Below are 20,336 nucleotides of genomic sequence, written 5' to 3'. Positions count from 1 at the left end.
AATTACCTCTTTCTAAACTGTCATTATATAAATGAACAGATCATAATGGAAACAGATATGATGTAACATTTCCAGTTGGGGACGTCCAAAATCGGCTTTCGATTATACCGATTTGGATGACCCTGTGAGGAGGACGTCCATCTTCCGATTTATGTTGAAAGATGGGCGTCCTTCTCTTTCTAAAATGAGCCCAATAGTCTACAAAACCTGGTCACAGGATCCCAGGCAGGATTATCATCAGGGCCTGGATCCCAGCTCAAAGCAGGTCCCTTGTAGGAATTGTTTATGCAGTGTTTTCAGTCTTTCTTTTAATCTTTATTTTGAGAGGATCCTCTGCCTTTACCACTGTCCACCCGGGGGAATTTGCAGGTGCCTCCACTGGTCCCTTGATCCTGGTGTAGTGTGTTCAACCCTTCTCTACGGTCCTGACTGCGGTTTCAGTGGTCAGCAAGGCTTGATAAGGACCTTCCTAGGAGGGCTGTAGCTTGGACTCATTCCAGGACTTGACCAGTACCCAATCTCCTGGCTGGATCTTGTGAACAGCAAATTCAAGTGGTGGAGTCTGGGCCAGTAACTCTTTCTCCCTTAAATGAGATTAAGAAGAAGACTGTGCCAGTATATAATTCTTTAAATACAGATCTTTGGTTTCAAATGTGGGTAACACCCCCCCCCCACACACACACACTTTCCCTTCATATAAGGTAACCCAAACAACATTTCATAGGAGGAAATTCCTAAGTTCCTTCGGGGTGCAATCCTGACTCTTAGTAGTGCAATTGATAAGCACTTTGTCCAGGATAATTTGGTTTCTAGCATTATTTTGGAAATCTGCTTTTTCAGTGTTTGATTCATTCTTTCCACCTTCCCAGATGAGGGTGGGTGGGTGCCACAGAGTGTGGAAGTGCCAGGTAATTCCCAGACCCTCCATCACTCCCTGCAGAACCTTGGAGGTAAAATGACTCCCTTGGTCTGAATCTATATTTTCCACTAACCCATATCTGGGAATTATTTGTTCCATGATTATCTTTGACACCCCTTGTGCTGTGGCTGAGGCCATTGGAATTGCCTCTACCCAGCTGGTCAGATGATCCACAATTACCAGTAAATATTTTATTGATTTATTTGTTACATTTGTACCCCACATTTTCCCACCTATTTGCAGGCTCAATGTGGCTTACATATCGCTGTGGGGCGAAAGCCTCCTCCAGTGAAGAAACAAATATAGAGTGATGTTATTTTAAATGAAATGGATATGTACAGACACATTAGAGAAACATAGAGAGGGAAGTTATATAGAGTTCATTAAGTTCATAACAAATTTGGGTTTCTTGAATTGCTGGATTCAGGTAATTAAGTTGGGTCCTTAGGATATGCCTTTTCGAACACGTAAGTCTGTAGTGATTTCCAGAAGTTGAGGTGGTCGTATGTAGTTTTCACGGTTTTTGGGAGTGCATTCCAGAGTTGTGTACTTATATATGAGAAGCTGGATCCATGAACTGATTTGTATTTGAGTCCTTTGCAACTAGGGTGGCAGAGACTTAAATAAGAGCGTGATAATCTGATTGAGTTTCTGGTTGGTAGGTCTATGAGGTCGGACATATATCCTGGCGTATCACCATATAATTTTATGGACCAGGGTACAAATTTTAAAAGTACTACGTTCTCTAATTGGTAGCCAATGTAATTTTTCACGAAGGGGTTTGGCCCTATGAAATCGCGGTCTTCCAAATACAAGACTGGCTGCCATATTTTGAGCAGTCTGAAGCTTCTTTATAAGATTTCTTTGCATTCGGGGGTAGTTCTGTAAAATCCATCTGATATTTTGAAAAGGTCTAAACCCTGGTTCCCTTCACCCAGGGGTAGCTTTTCTAAGTACCTTTTTATTTTTTCTGACATATCACATCTTTCACAAATTTGTTTACCCACAATATACATTCCCAAGCCTCCACATCTTCTTAGTACTGCACTGATTATTAGGCTGGCCCTCTTATCTGCAGCAACGTATGTGTGGCCATTTCTCTTAAAATGATGCCAGTTGGACGTTTTTGTGTCTGCTTTCTTGGAGTCCAAAAGTTGGAATTTCACTTTTGAAAATGGCTTTTCTTTTTAGATGTTTTCAGGCTAAGATGTCTCTCTCATAGCTCATTTTCAAATAGGAAAGCCAGACATTTTTCCTGTTTGAAAATGACTGTCAGGTGGCCTTTTTTTAATGTTATCAGCAAAATGCCCAATTCAGATTTAGATGACTTTTTGAAAATGCCCCTCCATAGTAATCCCCAGTGGAAGGAGGGTAGCTCATGGGGGATCCTGAGGGGGGGGGGGGTATTACTCATGAGTGGGTGAGGGTTTCAGATGGGAGAGCAAAAAATGATATCAGGCCTCAGACGTTATGTAGGTGCTGGACAATATTCAGTGCCTGCACCTACTTAGCTAAGCAGCCTAAGTCAGGACTGCATTTTGTGTGGTACTATTTGGCCATTTAGCTATATGGGTACTGGCACTGAATATGGCATGTGCATCCACGGACCGTCCCAGCCTTAAACAGAAGCACATAAGCATCGCCAAAGTGGGACAGATCGAAAGTCCATCTGACCCAGCATCCTATCTTCAACATTGGCTAATCCAGGTCACAAATACTTGGCAAGATCTCAAAAGAATCAATATATATAAACGGCGAGTGACCGTACTCACTGCAAATGCGCAGTAGAGACTTCCCTCTCTGTCCCGCCCCCGCGTCAATACGTGATGAGGGGGGGGGGGCGGGACAGAGAGGGAAACTGCGCCGCCGACATTGCTACCGCTCCCTCCCCCCACTCGGAGTCGCCGCCGCCACCCTCCACCCGGCCCGGGCCCTCTCTTCCCTTCTGAACTTACAGATCCATTCGCCGAACGCAGCAACGCACATCAGCTGAGCTGCAGTGAGCCCTTCCTTCTTTGCCTGTGGCCCCGCCCTCCTGTGACGTAACGTCAGCGAGGGCGGGACACACACGGCAGAGAAGGAAGGGGCAGCTCAGCTGATGTGCGTTGCTGCGTTCGGCGAATGGATCTGTAAGTTCAGAAGTGAAGAGAGGCCCGGGCCGGGTGGAGGGGTGGCGGCGGCGACGACTTCGAGGGGGGGGGAGCGGTGGCGACTTCGCGGGGGGAGGGGAGCGGTGGTGACCGCGGGGGGAGGAAAACCTCTATACCAGCCCGTTTTTACGGGCTCAACGGCTAGTAAAATAGATTTGATGCTGCTTCAAGGAATAAGCAATTAGTTTTCCCAAGTCAATCTTAATAATGGTTTATGGACTTGTCTAACTGCTTTTACTACATTCTCTGGCAACGAATTCCAGAGTTTAATTACACGTTGAGTGAAGAAATATTTTCTGTTTTAAATTTAATAGTAGCTTCATTTCATGCCCTCTAGTCCTTGTATTTTTGGAAAGAGTAAACAAGTGATTCATGTCTACCTGTTCCACTCCACTCAGTATTTATAGACCTCTATCATATCTTCCCTAAACTGTCTCTTCTCCAAGCTAAAGAGCCCTTGCTGCTTCAGCCTTTCCTCATAGGGCAATCGTCCCATCCCCTTTATCATTTTCATCATCCTTCTCTGTACCTTTTCTAGTTCTGCTATATCTTTTTTTGAGATGCGGTGACCAAAATTGCACACAGTATTCAAGGTGCAGTCACACCATGGAGCACCAGGCAGTGCCTACCGGTTATAGCCAACATTCTGTGACACTACCCATTAAGTGCCATTGAATATCAGTAGCCAGCCAGCTCAGCATAGTTTAAGGGGGCATATTGATCCTGTAACTCGCAAAGTTAGGAGCACATATCCTTTGAATATTGAGCCCAAAATACATAATCTGTAAGTACATAATTCTTGAATAACCCTATTTTTCATGTGTTAACACTTTTTTAAAAAGTACAATGCACTGCATCTAGAAGCAGTAAACTTACAGGAAGGAGCAAAACACTGCAGTATTTTATGTATATGTTTGCACTGAAATACTGAAACTGTTTGTTTTACATTTAAGGTTATGAATCTCGAGGATGTAGTGACTCTGAAGAGTCCTCTGAAATAGACTCTTCACTGGACATTTCTTCAGATATCCATCTGGTGAAATACAACATAAAAACATTGCATGAAGAGGAGGAGGCGAAACTGGATGAAATTGATCAAGACGGTAAAAAATCAGGAGAACATAACAGAGGGAGAGACTTATTCTACAGCATCACCAATGGGACTGACAGCGCCTCTGAGGCCTCCGATTCCATTAACACTGAAGGCAGAAGCTGTATGATCAGCTGGTCCAGTGATTCTATGGATGCTTTGGAAGAGGATGACCTGGAAGCATGTTCTTCAAGCAGACCTGAGTTTTTCCACTTTTATGTACCCAGTTTAGACGAAATGCACAGTGAAGACAAAAGTGTTTTCTATAACGAAGGTGAGGAAGAGCAAAGAGAAAATGAACAGGCAGAATCTGATCCCTTTCTGTGTTTTCTGCAGGCATCACAGAGAGATGAGAGCGGAACTGAACAAAAAGATTTTTCCAGGTGTCCAGGGGACACCGAAGGAGGAAAATGAACCGAGTCCTTTCAGTCTAGATTGTCGACTCTATGATAGCAATGTTATGGAATATTATAGCCTGTGCTCAAATGTTTCCCCAGCAAACAGCCTGGATAAAGACAGTAGCCCAGATAAGTATTATTTCAAAAATCTTCTAACAGAATTAGAAGGGGAGAAGAGGTGGGATGTGACTGAAACCAGTGAGGTGGACACACTCGTTCTGGACCCTCCTCCTGGCTTCGGAGATAGCAGCTCAGAGGAGGAGTTCTTTGATGCAGCGGACAGGCTCACACCAACTGAAACAGCATCAGGTGAGGAAACCCATGGTCACAGAAGAAGGGGGTAGATAGCTGTAAATCTGAGAGATGACAACCTCTGAAAAGATTTCTGGGATTATTTTACTGTGGCAATGTGATGGCAGATTCTGTTCCAGGAAGGTGCAAAGAATACATTAGCTGTTTAAAGTGTGAAAGTTAGTATATGTTTCAGCATGAGAACAAATTATAGAAAATTAGACTGATAGTGTAGGTGCTACTACATTATATGCTGATGGTATGACATAAATGGTATTAAGACGGGGACAAAATTGTGCTAGCATCTTAAAAATAACTCATTATTTTTGACTGTTCACAGAATATCATGACTGTACAGTGCAGAAGCACTGTAGTAAATAAAGTTTGAAAGACTTGCCCCAGATTAAAAGAAAGCAAAATTGAAAGTGCAGCTGAGCACAAGACAGCCAAGTGATTTGCTTTGAAGATTGTTAATATGTATTGTCATTTTTGGGTAACTGGTAGGTTGATCTAATAAAACATATTAGAACCTGCAAAACAATTGCTAAAACTGATAACAGCAGTAGAAAACTGTACAAAACAATAGTTTAAACCTGTGATTTAATATATGGTAGGGAGGTATCATTTCTTTAATTACCATTTGCGGAGGAAGTAGTGTATGAAGTACTGACACAACAAAAAAACAGTCTGGGGAAGAGGCACTGATTGTTCCCTTTACTATACACTATTTTCAAATTATCACTGGAAATCAGATGGCTTCCAAGAGACAGGAGAAAAGCAGATGTAATACTGCCCTACCAGGGTGGAAAGAAAGAGCAAGTCAAAAACCACATGCTTATTTTGATAGTGTTGAGTGGTGCACTTTAGTTGCAATTGTGCAGGTTTTGAATGGCTATTTTATAAAGAGGAGCATTTTCGATATGACATCTTAAGTCCAACTTTGGACATTTTGCACAAAACGTCCAAAAACCGAACAGGAAAGAAGGTCATTTTCAAAAAGAAAAATGTCTATCTTTTTTTTTTTTTTCAAAAATACTATTTCGAACAAGGTTTTGTGCTTTGGACATTTTGTTTTTTGGTCCTTTTCTGAAAAAAACCCGAATAGGTGCAAAACAGAGAAAATCAAGCCATTGGGATGTAGGAGGAGCCAGCATTTTTAGCAGACTGGTCCCCCAGACATCTCAGGAGACTAATGGGGCACCCTTGGGGGGCACTTCTGTGCACTTCATAAAAATGCTCCCAGGTACACATCTCACGTTTGCTCCCTTATCTTGTCCTCTGAGCCCTCCAAACCCCACTGTCCCCCACTACAATAGCCCTTATGGGCGAAGGGGGCACTTATATGCGGGTACAGTAGGGTTTGGTCACTGGGAGGGGTCACAGTTTCCACCACAAGTAGAGGGGGATAGGGACCCGAGTCCCCCACTCCATAGTGCACTGCACCAACCACTACACTACTCCAGAAACCTGCATTCTGCTCTAATAGACCTGGCTATAACATCTGAGGCTGTCATAGAGGCTGGTAAGTCATATTTTGATTCACATTTTTGGGAGGTAGGAGGGAGTCAGTGACCACTGAGGTGGTATTGGGGGGCTCACCCCTGATTCCCTTCAGTGGTCATCTGATCATTTAGGGCAACATGTTGTTCCTTATTCGTTATAAAAACAGGTCTTGCTCAAAATGTCTTAGTTTTAGTTTTGTTTTGTTCCATTATGGCTGAAAAAAGTCTTTAGTCTTAGGAACACTCAAATCCTGCCCTTAACATGCCACCGACATGCTCCCTTGAGATTTGGACGCACTGCAGATGAACAATATGGGAAAACATCTGCAAAATAAGTTTCAAAAATACTGATTTGGATGTTTTTGTGAGAAAAACATCCAAATGGTGCTTTATGCCACTTTTTACACATTTTTATCCTTCAAAGATGAACCATAAAGTCCACAAGCATCTGATATCTTATATAGTGGAGATTCTATATAAGGTGCCTAAAAAATTGGTGTGGAAATCAGTGCTGACTAAGCGTATTCTATAAGCGGTGCCTAGATTTAGGTGCGGTATATAGAATATGCTTAGTTGATATCTCAGAGCCTAAAACTACACGCTTCTATTTACACTCATGAAAATGTGGTATAAATCCTGGCACGCAGATTTAGGTTCACTGGACCATATTCTATAACTACGCGCATAAATTTTGGAACGCCCATGAAACATCCATTTCCCCACCTATAACCATGCCCTTTTTTGCCTGCGCATATTAAAATTTAGGCACTCTGCATTACACAATACGCTTAGCGATTTGTGTGCGTAAATTCTAATTATTGTCAGTTAGTGCTCATTATTGCTTGTTAAGTGCTGTTAACACTGATTAACTTGTTAAGCTAATTAAGTTACATGCATTTGTGAAGAAACAGTGTGTTTTAAGCCTGTAAAGTGTATTGGATATTTTCCTGCATTAATTATGTCCTGAAGTATATTTCTCCTATTTGGCCAGCAGGTGGTGTTTCTTTGCTGTAAAGCTGTTACAGAGTAATGAATGTTCTATTCTTTAGTTTTAGCACACAAACAAGAAGCAAGAAGCAGTATATTTTTGAAATTTTGTTCTTCTGGGCTCTGATTGGCCCAGGAGCTCATTTTCATTTGGAGAGTACTGGCTTTTGCTCCAGTCTCAGCCAGGAAGAAGAAAGAGACATCTCTTTGCTAAGGCCCTATAAACAGTTACATTTGATAACTTGTGAGCGCCTATAAGTCTTGATCTTCGCAGGTACTTTTCAGAAAGTATACAGATGTTTAGTTAGTGTTATAATTGATCCATATTTCATTTACCTGATATTTTTGTTGATTGCACTTTGTTCCACTGTTAAATTTCTAAGACAATAAACAGTATTTAGTTTATTGCCTCTCTGTCAGGACTGTTAAAGAATCCTGGTGGTTTGTATGTTGGGTCTGTGAGTGCTTTCTGGGAACTATGGGACCACTGGGAGCGTGGCTGTATTAACCTAGAAATCACTGGGGATAATTTGAGAGCGGGAGACTCGCCCAGAGGCGGTTGTGATCCAGTCAGTCGGAGGAAGGTGCTAGTGTAGAGCATGAGCAGGAGGTGCAAAGGCAGAACTGAGTTGTGCTGGGGATAGAGCCTCTAAGTGGCCACAGGGTAACCCCAGGTGGGTGGCTAGGCATTTCGTGACAGCGTTGTTATAGAATGTATTTAGATTTTGGCACGGAATGCTAGGTGCGATATATAGAATCCGGGGGATAACGGATAATGGCTGCCAACCAGTTCAATTGCTTGTTTACATCTCTCCAGTCATTTTCAGTGGCACTTAACTGGTTATCTTCATGGAAAATGACCAGTTAGTGCCAAATTCAAAAGTAACTAACTTGTGGGCATTCAGGGGTGGAGTTGGGTTAGATGCCGATATTCAGCCTCTCGCCGCTTAAACCAGGCCGCGTAAATAGCAGTCTTGTCTTTAAACAGATTGGCTTATGTGGTCAAGGGCTGAATATTGACTTAGCCAGCAATGTGTTAGCTGGTTCAAAAAGAAACAGATATTCTCCGAGGACAAGCAGGCTGCTTGTTCTCAGTGATGGGTGACATCAACGGCAGCCCCAGGAACGGAAATCTTCCTAGCAACAAAACGTTTGCTAGAGCCTTCGAGAGCACGCACCGCGCATGCGTGGCCATCTTTCCGCCCGCTGCGCGAGAGTCCCGCTTTAGTTCTTTTTTCTCCGCGGTTAGAGAGTGACTGCTTGCGGTCTCTCTCCGTTCGCCCTGGAAGAGCCTTCGCTGATTTTTCAGTTTTTCATCTCCTTTTTCCTCGTTTTCTTTTTCTTTAACATTGTTTCTCTTAAATAAAAATAAAAACAAAAAAAACCCTAACCTTTATTTCTTAGTTTTGGTCCTTTTAAGTTTTCTTTCGCTTCTGTCGCGGCCCTCTTAGGCCGCGCATCCGCATTTCTCATTTTTGTGCCTTTAATTTTGGCACAATCGAGAATTTTGATTTCGCCGCCGCTATGTTTCAGTCCATGTCATCGAGGATGCCCAGTGGCTTCAAGATGTGTACTCGGTGCAACCAGGCGATTTCGGGTACTGACCCTCACGCGTGGTGTCTTCAGTGCCTTGGGCCCGACCATCGCCCAGACGCATGTAAGTTGTGTCTTAGCTTGAAAAAGCGGACACAGGCGTCGACAAGCTCTTCGGGATCGTCTTTTCGGAGCTTCACCCAGTTCTTCAATGTCGACATCAGTACCGTGGTCGGCGGTGTCGATATCGGCACCGGAGATGGCATTGACCTCAGGAGCGCAGGTAATGGCTGTCCGGAGACCACACGCTAGGAGCAGTGAGCCATCGAGTGGGTCTCCACCTGCCTCGAAGACTCCTGCTACGCAGGCCCCACGTGACCCACCACTCTCGGACCTGACCCCGAGGAGGAGTGTGGATTCCACGCCCTCCTCATCGGTACCAAGAAGTATCGATGACATGCATCGAGCAAAGGTGAAGAAGCATCGTCATTGGTCTCCGAAGCACGGTACCGGGGTGTCGAAGGATTCGGCACCCATGAAGCGCCGACACCGAGAGGAGCCCTCACCCTCCATTCAGGAGGTGTCGGTGCATCGGTCTTCGGACAGCCCGGTACCGCCTCCTCGACCTCAGCAGATTCTGGACCCGATTCCTGCACCAACCCCGCAGCCTTGCTCGACAGCGACTCTGGACTAGCGCATCCGAGCCACACTTCCAGCATGCGCCCAGACAGGCCCCTGCAGCTCCCCAGCAAAAGCAAAGGACGGGCTTTTGACTGGCTCCAGTTGAGCATAGCCGCTATAAAAGTGTCCGTGCCGAACGATCTACCGATCAGGGGGAGGTTACAATTTTTTCACCAAAGGTGGCCTCTCATAACCTCCGATCAGTGGGTTCTTCAAATAGTCCGGTTAGGATACTCCCTCGATTTGATCTCCAGACCTCCAAATTGCCCACCGGGAGCTCAGTCCTTCAGCTTCCAGCACAGGCAGGTACTTACAGATGAACTCTCCGCCCTTCTCAGTGCCAATGCGGTCGAGCCCGTTCCACAAGGGCAAAAAGGGCTGGGATTCTATTCCAGGTACTTCCTTGTACAAAAGAATACAGGGGGGATGCGTCCCATCTTATACCTAAGGGCCCTGATCAAATACCTGGTCCGAGAAAAGTTCAAGATGGTTTCCCTGGGCACCCTTCTTCCCATGATTCAGCAAAATGATTTGCTATGGACTTAAAGGATGCTTATACACACATCCCGATACTTCCAGCTCACAGGAAGTATCTTTGATTCCGTCTGGGAACACAGCACTTCCAGTATTGTGTGCTGCCCTTTGGGCTCGCGTCTGCACCCAGGGTATTTACAAAATGCCTGGCAGTAGTTGCAGCGTCGCTATACAGACTGAGAGTGCATGTGTTCCCTTATCTCGATGATTGGCTGGTGAAGAACACCTCAGAGGCAGGAGCTCTACAGTCCATGCAGATGACTATTCAACTGCTGGTGCTGCTCGGGTTTGTTTTAAATTACCCCAAGTCCCATCTTCTCCCTGCTCAGAAATTGGAATTTATAGGAGCTCTCTTGGACTCGCAGACGGCTCATGCCTATTTTCCCGAGGCAAGGGCAGACAATCTTCTGTCCCTCGTTTCCTTGGCCAGAGCATCTCAGCAGATCACGGCTCAGCAGATGTTGAGACTTCTGGGCCATATGGCCTCCACAGTTCATGTGACACCAATGGCCCACCTTCACATGAGATCTGCTGAATGGATTCTAGCTTCCCAGTGGTATCAGGCTGCAGGGAATCTAGAGGATGCAATCCAGCTGTCCACCGATTTTCACAATTCCCTTCGGTGGTGGACAATTCGATCCAATTTGACCTTGGGACGTACCTTTCAAATTCCTCAGCCTCAAAAGGTGCTGACTACGGATGCATCCCTCCTGGGGTGGGGAGCGCATGTAGATGGGCTTCACACTCAAGGAGCATGGTCCCTCCAGGAATCAGGTCTTCAGATCAATCTCCTGGAGTTGCGAGTGGTCTGGAATGCTCTAAAGGATTTCAGAGATCGAATGTCCTATCAAATTATCCAAATTCAGACAGACAATCAGGTTGCCATGTACTACATCAACAAGCAGGGGGGCACTGGATCTCGACCCCTGTGTCAGGAAGCCGTCCAGATGTGGCTTTGGGCTTGCCATCATGGCATGTTTCTCCAAGCCATGTATCTGGCAGGCGTAAACAACAGTCTGGCCGACAGGTTGAGCAGGATCAAGCAACCTCATGAGTGGTCGCTCAACTCGCTCATAGTGCGCAAGATCTTCCAAGCGTGGGGCACCCCCTTGGTGGATCTTTTCACCACTCAGGTCAATCACAAGGTCCCTCAGTTCGGTTCCAGACTTCAGGCCCACGACAGACTAGCGTCAGATGCCTTTCTCCTTCATTGGGGGAAGGGCCTTTATGCATATCCTCCCATACCTCTGGTGGGGAAGACTTTGCTGAAACTCCAGCAAGATCGCGGAACCATGATTCTGATTGCTCCTTTTTGGCTGCGTCAGATTTGGTTCCCTCTTCTTCTGGAGTTGTCCTCTGAAGAACCTTGGAGATTGGAGTGTTTTCCAACCCTCATCACTCAGAACGAGGGGGTGCTTCTGCATCCCAACCTCCTGGCTCTCACGGCCTGGATGTTGAGAGCGTAGAATTCGCTGCCTTGGGTCTTCCTGAGAGTGTCTCCCGAGCTTGCTTCCAGGAAAGATTCCACAAAGAGGTGTTACTCTTTTAAATGGAGGAGGTTTGCCATCTGGTGTGACAGCAAGGCCCTAGATCCTCGCTCTTGTCCTACACAGACCCTGCTTGAATACCTTCTATACTTGTCAGAGTCTGGTCTCAACATAGGCGGTCGGTGGCCCAACTGTTTGGGGAGGCTAAAGGGGGCAGGGTTAGGGATGGGGCCAGGGGCAGAGCTTACATCCATAATTGTCTGACAACACACAGAAAAAAAATAAGTAAAACTAAAATAGTCACAATTAATACCTTTTATTAAATTTAGATATTAGATATGTATCATATGACAAAGAATAAAGTGGTTGCTCAAAGCATATACTAACCACAATTGCTCAACTGCAAAACACTATGCACAAATTTGTGCAAAAACACACTCAGAACCTTAATGTACCATAAATATTACACTGGGCAGACCCTAATACACCAATATACCACCCATACGGAAAATGCAGACCGTCAACAATATGACGCAAGGGATCATAATATCACAATTCGCATGTAGAGCCACAAAACACTCTTTTAGGGTGAATAGTGTTCACAATGAGTTCCTTTTATTAACGACCACATGTAGATCCTTCAAGAGGTAGTGTGTCATGATGTAGGCTCTACACCATTTCTGATGTTTTGGTGCCACCTCAGTAAGGCCAACACACAATCTCCAGTGCAAAACACTATACACAAACTTGTGCAAAAACACACCCATAACCTTACCAAACCATAACACCACTAATTCTAAGGACAGGATGAGCTGCAACCTTATGCGTGGAAAGGCAGCACTGTAATTACACTGGGCTCTAAAACACCAGTACACTACCTAATGAAAAACAAAACAAAAAGGGCTACAAATACTACACACTAGCAGAATACTGCACCTTGATCACACATGAAAAACACATGACAACAGATATGACACAAGGAACTAGAAATAAAAAAAAATATGAAGGCAAAATACTGAACTGGAAAGTTACCTCAAGAAGTCAGACTCAGCATGCAGCAATACTAGAAAAATTGAAACTTACGTGCAAAATATCACAGATGCACATTTCCAAAAGCTGACATATTCCAATTAATAAATTCTGAATAAAATACTTTTTTCTACCTTTGTTGTCTGATCATTTAGTTTTTCTATTCGCTTTGGTCCCAGTGTCTTCTGTTTTATGCAGTGTCTTCATTCCATTTGATATTTTTTCTCTCACCAGGTCCACCATCCTCCTGTGTCCTTATGCGTCCTGCCTACCATCTGTAGCCCTGTCCCTATCCTTTCTCCAGTTTCAGCATCTGCCCTCAAAGTGTTCCAATCCAGCCCTTAAATTCAGCAACTTTCCCTCCATCCATATCCAGCATTTCTCTTCCCTCCCCTCCATCCATGAGCATCTACTTCCCTTCCCTCCATCCATGTCCAGCATTTCTTTTCTCTCCCTTCCCCTCCATCCATGTGCATCTCCTTCCTTTGTATTTCCTTCCCTCCATTCCTGTCCAACATTTCTCCTCTCTTCCCTACCCTCCACTCCATCTATGTCCAGATTTCTCCTCTTTTCCCTCCCCTCCATCCATATGCATCTCCTTCCAGTCTTCCCTCCATCCATCCATCCATCCATCCATATCCAGCAACTCTCTTCTCTCCCCTGCCCTCTCCTCCATCCATATCTAGCAAATCTCCTCTCCCCTGCCCCCTCCAGTCATCCAAATCCAGCAATTCTCCTCTCCCCTGCCCTCCCCTCCATGTCCAGTGATTTCTCCTCTGCCCCTGTCCTCCCCTCCATGTCCAGCGATTTCTTCCCTCTTCCCTGCCCTCCACTCCATCTGTGTCCAGATTTCTCCTCTCTTCCCTCCCCTCCATGTCCAGGAACTCTCTTCTCTCCCCTGCCCTCTCCTCCATCCATATCTAGCAAATCTCCTCTCCCCTGCCCCCTCCAATCATCCAAATCCAGCAATTCTCTTCTCCCCTGCCCTCCCCTCCATGTCCAGTGATTTCTCCTCTGCCCCTGTCCTCCCCTCCATGTCCAGCGATTTCTTCCCTCTTCCCTGCCTTCCACTCCATCTGTGTCCAGATTTCTCCTCTCTTCCCTCCCCTCCATGTCCAGCAACTCTCTTCTCTCCCCTGCCCTCTCCTCCATCCATATCTAGTGTAACCCTATGGGTTAAATTTTAAAAGATTACCTGGCTCCTTCTAGATCTGGTGTAGAGACAGTGAGCAGCAGTGCAGTGAAACTGAGTAGTCTGTGTGCATGCGCTGAGTGTTCCGCATGCTGATGGAACTTTCAGGAGAGTGACAAACAGCTCAGGCTGGCAGTTGGGAGAGAGCTCTATTGGTGAGAACATGTTACTAGGGAAAGACTGGAAGAAAGTTGATGCTGGAGATCATCACCTGAAAGAAAAGGTGCCCACCGTTCAAGAGAGCCAGAGAGAGAAAACAAAGAGAGCAGCTAAGTGACTGAAACTATTTTAAAAAGTGCACATAAGAGAAAATAGTGAAGGAAACCTGAACAATAAGTGAGAGATAACTAAAAGAAGAAGAAAAAAAGAGTAGAGGAAAACTTACATGTTGGGATCCTTGGGGGTCTCCGGGGGTCTGAGGGACAGGAGAGGGGAGTCTTTGAAGAGTCTAGTGTGTTGCAAAATTGAATGTACTTAAATGATTTATGTAACTAATATTTATACTTATCTGAAAATGCGCTCAATGTTTCTAGAGACTAAACTGATTTGTGTTGCAAACCTGTAATTGAAATACATATGTTAAATTTGCAAGCTGGTAAGATTTCGTTAGCATTTAAATATAATTCAACTAATAAAAAAATATTTTCTTTTTATTGTTAAACTCCCTGGTTGGTGTTGAGTCATTTTGGGGAAACCCTGTGACATATTTGGTACCATCATTTAATACCTTGCTCTGCCACCAGGGGGTTTACACTAGCAAATCTTCTCTCCCCTGCCCCCTCCAGCCATCCAAATCCAGCAATTCTCCTCTCCCCTGCCCTCCCCTCTATGTCCAGCAATTTCTCTCCCCCGCCCTCCCCTCCATGTCCAGTGATTTCTCCTCTGGCCCTGTCCTCCCCTCCATGTCCAGCGATTTCTCCTCTCTTCCCTGCCCTCCCCTCCATGTCTGATTCTCCTTTGCCTCCTATTGTCCTCCGCTTCCATCGATGTCCAGTGACTTGCCCCAGCCCCACCTGCCCGCCCTCAGCTCCCTGACAGCCCTCCTCTCCGTTCCTGCTGAGGCCGCTCAGCGTTTAAAACTTTTTATTTTGAGTCGCAGCGACGGCTCACCTCCAGCCTTTCCCTTCTCGCTCGCTCAGTGTTCCGCCCTCGCGGAAACAGGAAATACCTCATCAGAGGAAGGTGGGATATTGAGTGGGAACTAGGGAAAGGCTGGAGGTGAGCCGTCGCTGCGACTTAAAATAAAAAGGTTTAAATGCTGGGCGGCCACAGCAGGCACGGAAAGGACGGAGGGCTGTTGGGGAGCTGAGGGCGGGCTCAGAGGGGGGTGAGCGGCGGCGGAAAATACAATTTTGCTACATGTGGGGAGGAGGCAGGCGGGAAGGTCACAGCTTGACTGGGGAGGCTTAGCCTCCCCAAGCCTCTTATACGGGGCGCCTATGGGTCTCAAGACCAACTCCGTAAGAGTTCATCTTAGTGCAATTAGTGCTTATCATTATCGTGTAGAGGGTAAGCCTATCTCTGGACAGCCTTTAGTTGTTCGATTCATGAGAGGTTTGCTTTTGTCAAAGCCCCCTGTCAAACCTCCTCCAGTGTCATGGGATCTCAACGTCGTTTTCACCCAGCTGATGAAAGCGCCTTTTGAGCCACTGAATTCCTGCCATCTGAAGTATTTGACCTGGAAGGTCATTTTTTTGGTGGCTGTTACTTCAGCTCGTAGAGTCAGTGAGCTTCAAGCCTTGGTAGTGCATGCTCCTTATCTCAAGTTTCATCACAACAGAGTAGTCCTCTGCACTCACCCTAAGTTCTTGCCGAAGGTGGTGTCGGAGTTGCATCTGAACCAGTCAATTGTCTTGCCAACATTTTTTCCCCGTCCTCATACCCGCCCTGCTGACCGTCAGTTGCATACATTGAACTGCAAGAGAGCATTGGCCTTTTATGTGGAGCAGACAAGCCCCATTCAGACAGTCTGCCCAAATGTTTGTTTCTTTCGATCCCAACAGAAGGGGAGTCGCTGTAACGCACCATTTCCAATTGACTAGCAGATTGCATTTCCTTCACTTATGCCCAAGGTGGGCTGACTGTTGAGGGTCATGTCACGGCTCATAGTGTTCGAGCCATGGCAGCACCGGTGGCCCACTTGAAGACAGCCACCATAGAAGAGATTTGCAAGGCTGCGACGTGGTCATCAGTCCCACACACTCACATCTCATTACTGCTTTCAGCAGGATACCCGACGTGACAGTCGGTTTGGGCAGTCGGTCCTGCAGAATCTGTTCGGGGTTTAGAATCCAACTCCTCCCCCCCCCTAGACCCAATTTTGTTCTGTTCCAGGCTGCACTCTCAGTTAGATGTTTACTTCGTAGGTCAATCTTTGTTATGTCCTCGCCGTTGCGAGGCCCAATTGACATTGTTGTTGTTTTGAGTGAGCCTGGGGTGCTAGGGATACCCCATCAGTGAGAACAATCAGCCTGCTTGTCCTCGGAGAAAACGAAGATACATACCTGTAGCAGGTATTCTCTGAGGACAGCAGGCTGATTGTTCTCACAAACCCGCCCGCCTCCCCTTTGGAGTTGTCTTTTTTCTTTGTTACTGCTTTATAATTTAACTAAAGCGGGACTCTCGCGCGGTGGGCGAGAAGATGACTGCGCCTGCGCACTCAAAGGCTCTAGCAAACTTTTTGTTGCTAGGAAGATTTCCGTTCCTGGGGCTGCCGTGGACATCACCCATCAGTGAGAACAATCAGCCTGCTGTCCTCGGAGAATACCTGCTACAGGTAAGTATCTTCGCTTTCAGTGCTGAAGCTCAGTACCAAGGCCGGATTTGAATATTGGGACTAACATAGTACATAGTAACATAGTAGATGACGGCAGAAAAAGACCTGCATGGTCCATCTAGTCTGCCCAAGATAAACTCATATCTTGAATTTGTACCTGTCTTTTTCAGGGCACAGACCGTATAAGTCTGCCCAGCAGTATTTCCCACCTCCCAACCACCAGTCCCGTCTCCCATCACCGGCTTCTTCTGGTACAGACCGTATAAGTCTGCCCTCCCCTATCCTAGCCTCACAACCACCCAACCCCTCTTCCCCCCACCTGCTCCGCCACCCAATTTCAGCTAAGCTTCTGAGGATCCATTCCTGCTTGCACAGGATTCCCTTATGCATATCCCAAGCATGTTTGAACTCCGTTCCCGTTTTCATTTCCACCACCTCCCGCGGGAGGGCATTCCAAGCATCTACCACCCTCTCCGTGAAAAAGACTTCCTGACATCTTTTTTGAGGTCTGCCCCCCTTCAATCTCATTTCATGTCCTCTCGTTCTACCGCCTTCCCATCTCCGGAAAAGATTTTTTTGCGGATTAATACCTTTCAAGTATTTGAACGTCTGTATCATATCACCCCTGTTCCTCCTTTCCTCCAGGGTATACATGTTCAGGTCAGCAAGTCTCTCTTCATACATCTTGGAACGCAAATCCCGTACCATTCTCGTAGCTTTTCTTTGCACTGCTTCCATTTTTTTAACATCCTTCGCAAGTACGGCCTCCAAAACTGAACACAATACTCCAGGTGGGGCCTCACCAACGACTTGTACAGGGGCATCAACACTTCCTTTCTTCTGCTGATCACACCTCTCTATATACAGCCTAGCAACCTTCTCGCTACGGCCACCGCCCTGTCACACTGTTTCGTCGCCTTCAGATCCTCGGATACTATCACCCCAAGATCCCTCTCCCCCTCAGTACCTATCAGACTCTCCCCGCCTAACACATACGTCTCTCGTGGGTTTCTACTCCCTAAATGCATCACTTTGCATTTCTTCGCATTTGAATTTTAATTGCCAAACCTCAGACCATTCTTCTAGCTCCTCAGATCCCCTTTTCATGCTTTCCACTCCCCTCCCGGGCGTCCACTCTGTTGCAAATCTTAGTATCATCCGCAAATAGGCAAACTTTACCTCTAACCTTCGGCAATGTCACTCACAAATATATTGAACAGAATTGGCCCCAGCACCGATCCCTGAGGCACTCCGCTACTCACCTTTCCCTCCCTCCGAGCGAACTCCATTTACCACCACTCTCTGTGTCTGTCCGTCAACCAGTTTCCTAATCCAGTTCACCACTTCGGGACCTATCTTCAGCCCATCTAGTTTATTTAAGAGCCTCCTGTGAGGAACGCGGCTGAATGTCGGGGAAAATATATTTCTATCCCATGGCTGGCTTTCACAAACACCATTGCCCCATAACATTTGAATATTGACCAGTATGTACGTTTATAATATCCTCAAAATACGTATCTCCTTTAACTTCCAGCTTAGTTGATCTATTAAAAAATACCCTCATGAAGGACAATATTATAACAAAGCACCTATAGTTAGTTCCTTAAGGGCATTAGTTAGGGGCCTATTTTATAAGGCATGTCGCACCTACTTTCTCTTATAGAATACCAGTATAACTGGGAATATACAGGCACATGTGCTTAAGCATAAGAACTTATTGCAGCCATAGAGCTGGTGTAAATGTGCCAAGTAATGCCACAGAAAATCCGATTATGGACCTGGTGAGCGAGACTTATCTGAATATAGACTCCATACTCTCTAGAAAGAAGAAGGGGAAAGATAAGATATAATACAAATATTCAAATATCTTGCAGTCTACTAGAAGATAAAATACCAATGGTAGCCATTTTTCATGAAAATAATAAATTCAAGCAAAACGAGCCATTATTTACAACTGAAAAGAGAGATGCTCAAAAGAAATCTGAAAAAAATAGGTTTTTTACTAAGAGGAGTGATGGAGGTAGCAGAGGTTACTCTGGTGGCAGAATTCAGGCCTGCTTGGAATAAATCCAGAAGAGGGACCATAATGGTAAGAAATGGGAAAGGGAAAATCACAAGCTTGCATATCCGGACAGCATTGTAGGCAGACTAGGTGTTCAAGGGGTCTTATCTTTCAGTATCTCCTATTGGGTCAATACTGACAAGCACTTATCTGGATACAACACTCTGCTATCTAGATAAATGCTTGTAGACTGCAATGTTTAGAAGCACTATCCAAATAGTGCCTCTTATATCCTTACAGACCACCTCTATACTATGCATTTAGTGCTAGGGTGGAGCCAGGGCAGTCCCAGAATGTATATGGATAGTGCCAATATCAGTCTGTTATACAGATAACTTAGGACAGATAGAATGGACCCAATATTCAGAGGATTTGAGCCTCTCTACTGTGAGAGTGCCTAACTTAGCCTCTTTGAAAATTTATTAGGCCTGAGTGCTTAAATTTATACTCAAACTTTCATTAAAGTCTTAATTTAGGAGCATAAAAAATGAGTGGCAGTAGAGTCAATTCAATGATTAATTCTATAACTGGGCAACTACAAGTTGTGTGCCAAATTACAGGGGCTGTGATGTGCCAGGGGCGTAGCCAGCAGTCCATTTTTGGGGAGGGCCCAGGAGTGGAACTATGGGGGATACAAATTTCCTCTCCCTTTCTTCCCCCTGCCGCGTTTAGGTTTCATACTTTTGCTGGAGGGGATGTCAAAGCACCGCCAGCCAAAGAAATCCAGGTCACCCCCATCTTCCTCATTCTGCCTCCAGAATGAGGAAGTCAGCATTATGCTTCCAGCCGCTGACAGCGCGAATGCCATTGTTGAGGCTGGGAGCACACCGCTGACTTGCTGGTTCATGAAGAAGCATGAGGGGAAGGGAGAAGTTCAGGCAGCAGATTTCTTCAACTGACAGGGCTTTAGCACCCCTGCTGGCCATTGAAGTGGTGCTGCGACTTTGGTGGGGGCTTGAGCCCAAAGTGAGGGGGGGGGCAGGCCCCCCCCATGGCAATGCCACTGGCATATACACACACATAAGTCAGCATGTCAATAGGTTGTAAATGCATGTGCCTGAATGCAGCAATTTAGTGTAAATTACAATATTCTGTTATTTACGCATGTAGATGTTGGACACTCGCATTCACTGCCCCTGCTCTTTGCCCTCCTTGCTTTTACACGCTAAGGCAGTTGTGCGTGTAACTTATAGAATATCACTGAGTCAGGGTGGGGTAAGCTCCAGAGCAACAACTGCTTATGAGGTCTGTCTATCCTCCCAACTCTTACCTGCTGCTTCCTCCTCTGATAGTTCTCCTCTTAGATGAGAATCACATTTGGCCTCACTGTACTTATTCACCTTGATTTAAATATGTTTATGATCTTGTTTTTGTATTTATGATATTTTATGTATGTTTATTTTTATTCATATATGCTTTTTAGATGTCCATTTGAAATTCATTATATATATCTATATATATATATAGAGAGAGAGATAGACAGATAGATATAGATAGATATATATGTATATATACTGTAGATACCTTTCCTTTGTTTGCAATATTCATGTTTTATATTTGTTACTGTATTTGTTGTTATAGACTCCTGAAGAAGGCGCTATGGCGCCGAAACACGGCTGTGTTGAGTCAACCATTTGCAATAAATATCATTGTGTTATTAAAATATACGTCTCCCCCATTGTTTGGATAGAGCCTATTTTCTCTA

The 20,336-nt window shown here is 45.4% G+C and overlaps 1 protein-coding gene across 1 annotated transcript in view; it reads left to right on the top strand.

Annotated features, from left to right (window-relative positions):
• Nucleotides 1-20,336, top strand: part of LOC115462065 (FERM and PDZ domain-containing protein 1-like) — an 84,280-nt gene that overhangs the window by 38,362 nt on the left and 25,582 nt on the right. The window contains 2 exon segments of the mRNA XM_030192109.1: nt 4,023-4,560; nt 4,562-4,866. Of these exon segments, the coding sequence (XP_030047969.1) occupies nt 4,023-4,560; nt 4,562-4,866 (843 nt within the window).

Source organism: Microcaecilia unicolor, chromosome 2 (genome assembly GCF_901765095.1).
Source record: "Microcaecilia unicolor chromosome 2, aMicUni1.1, whole genome shotgun sequence".
NCBI lineage: Eukaryota > Metazoa > Chordata > Amphibia > Gymnophiona > Siphonopidae > Microcaecilia > Microcaecilia unicolor.
This window is presented reverse-complemented; position numbering and strand designations above follow the sequence as displayed.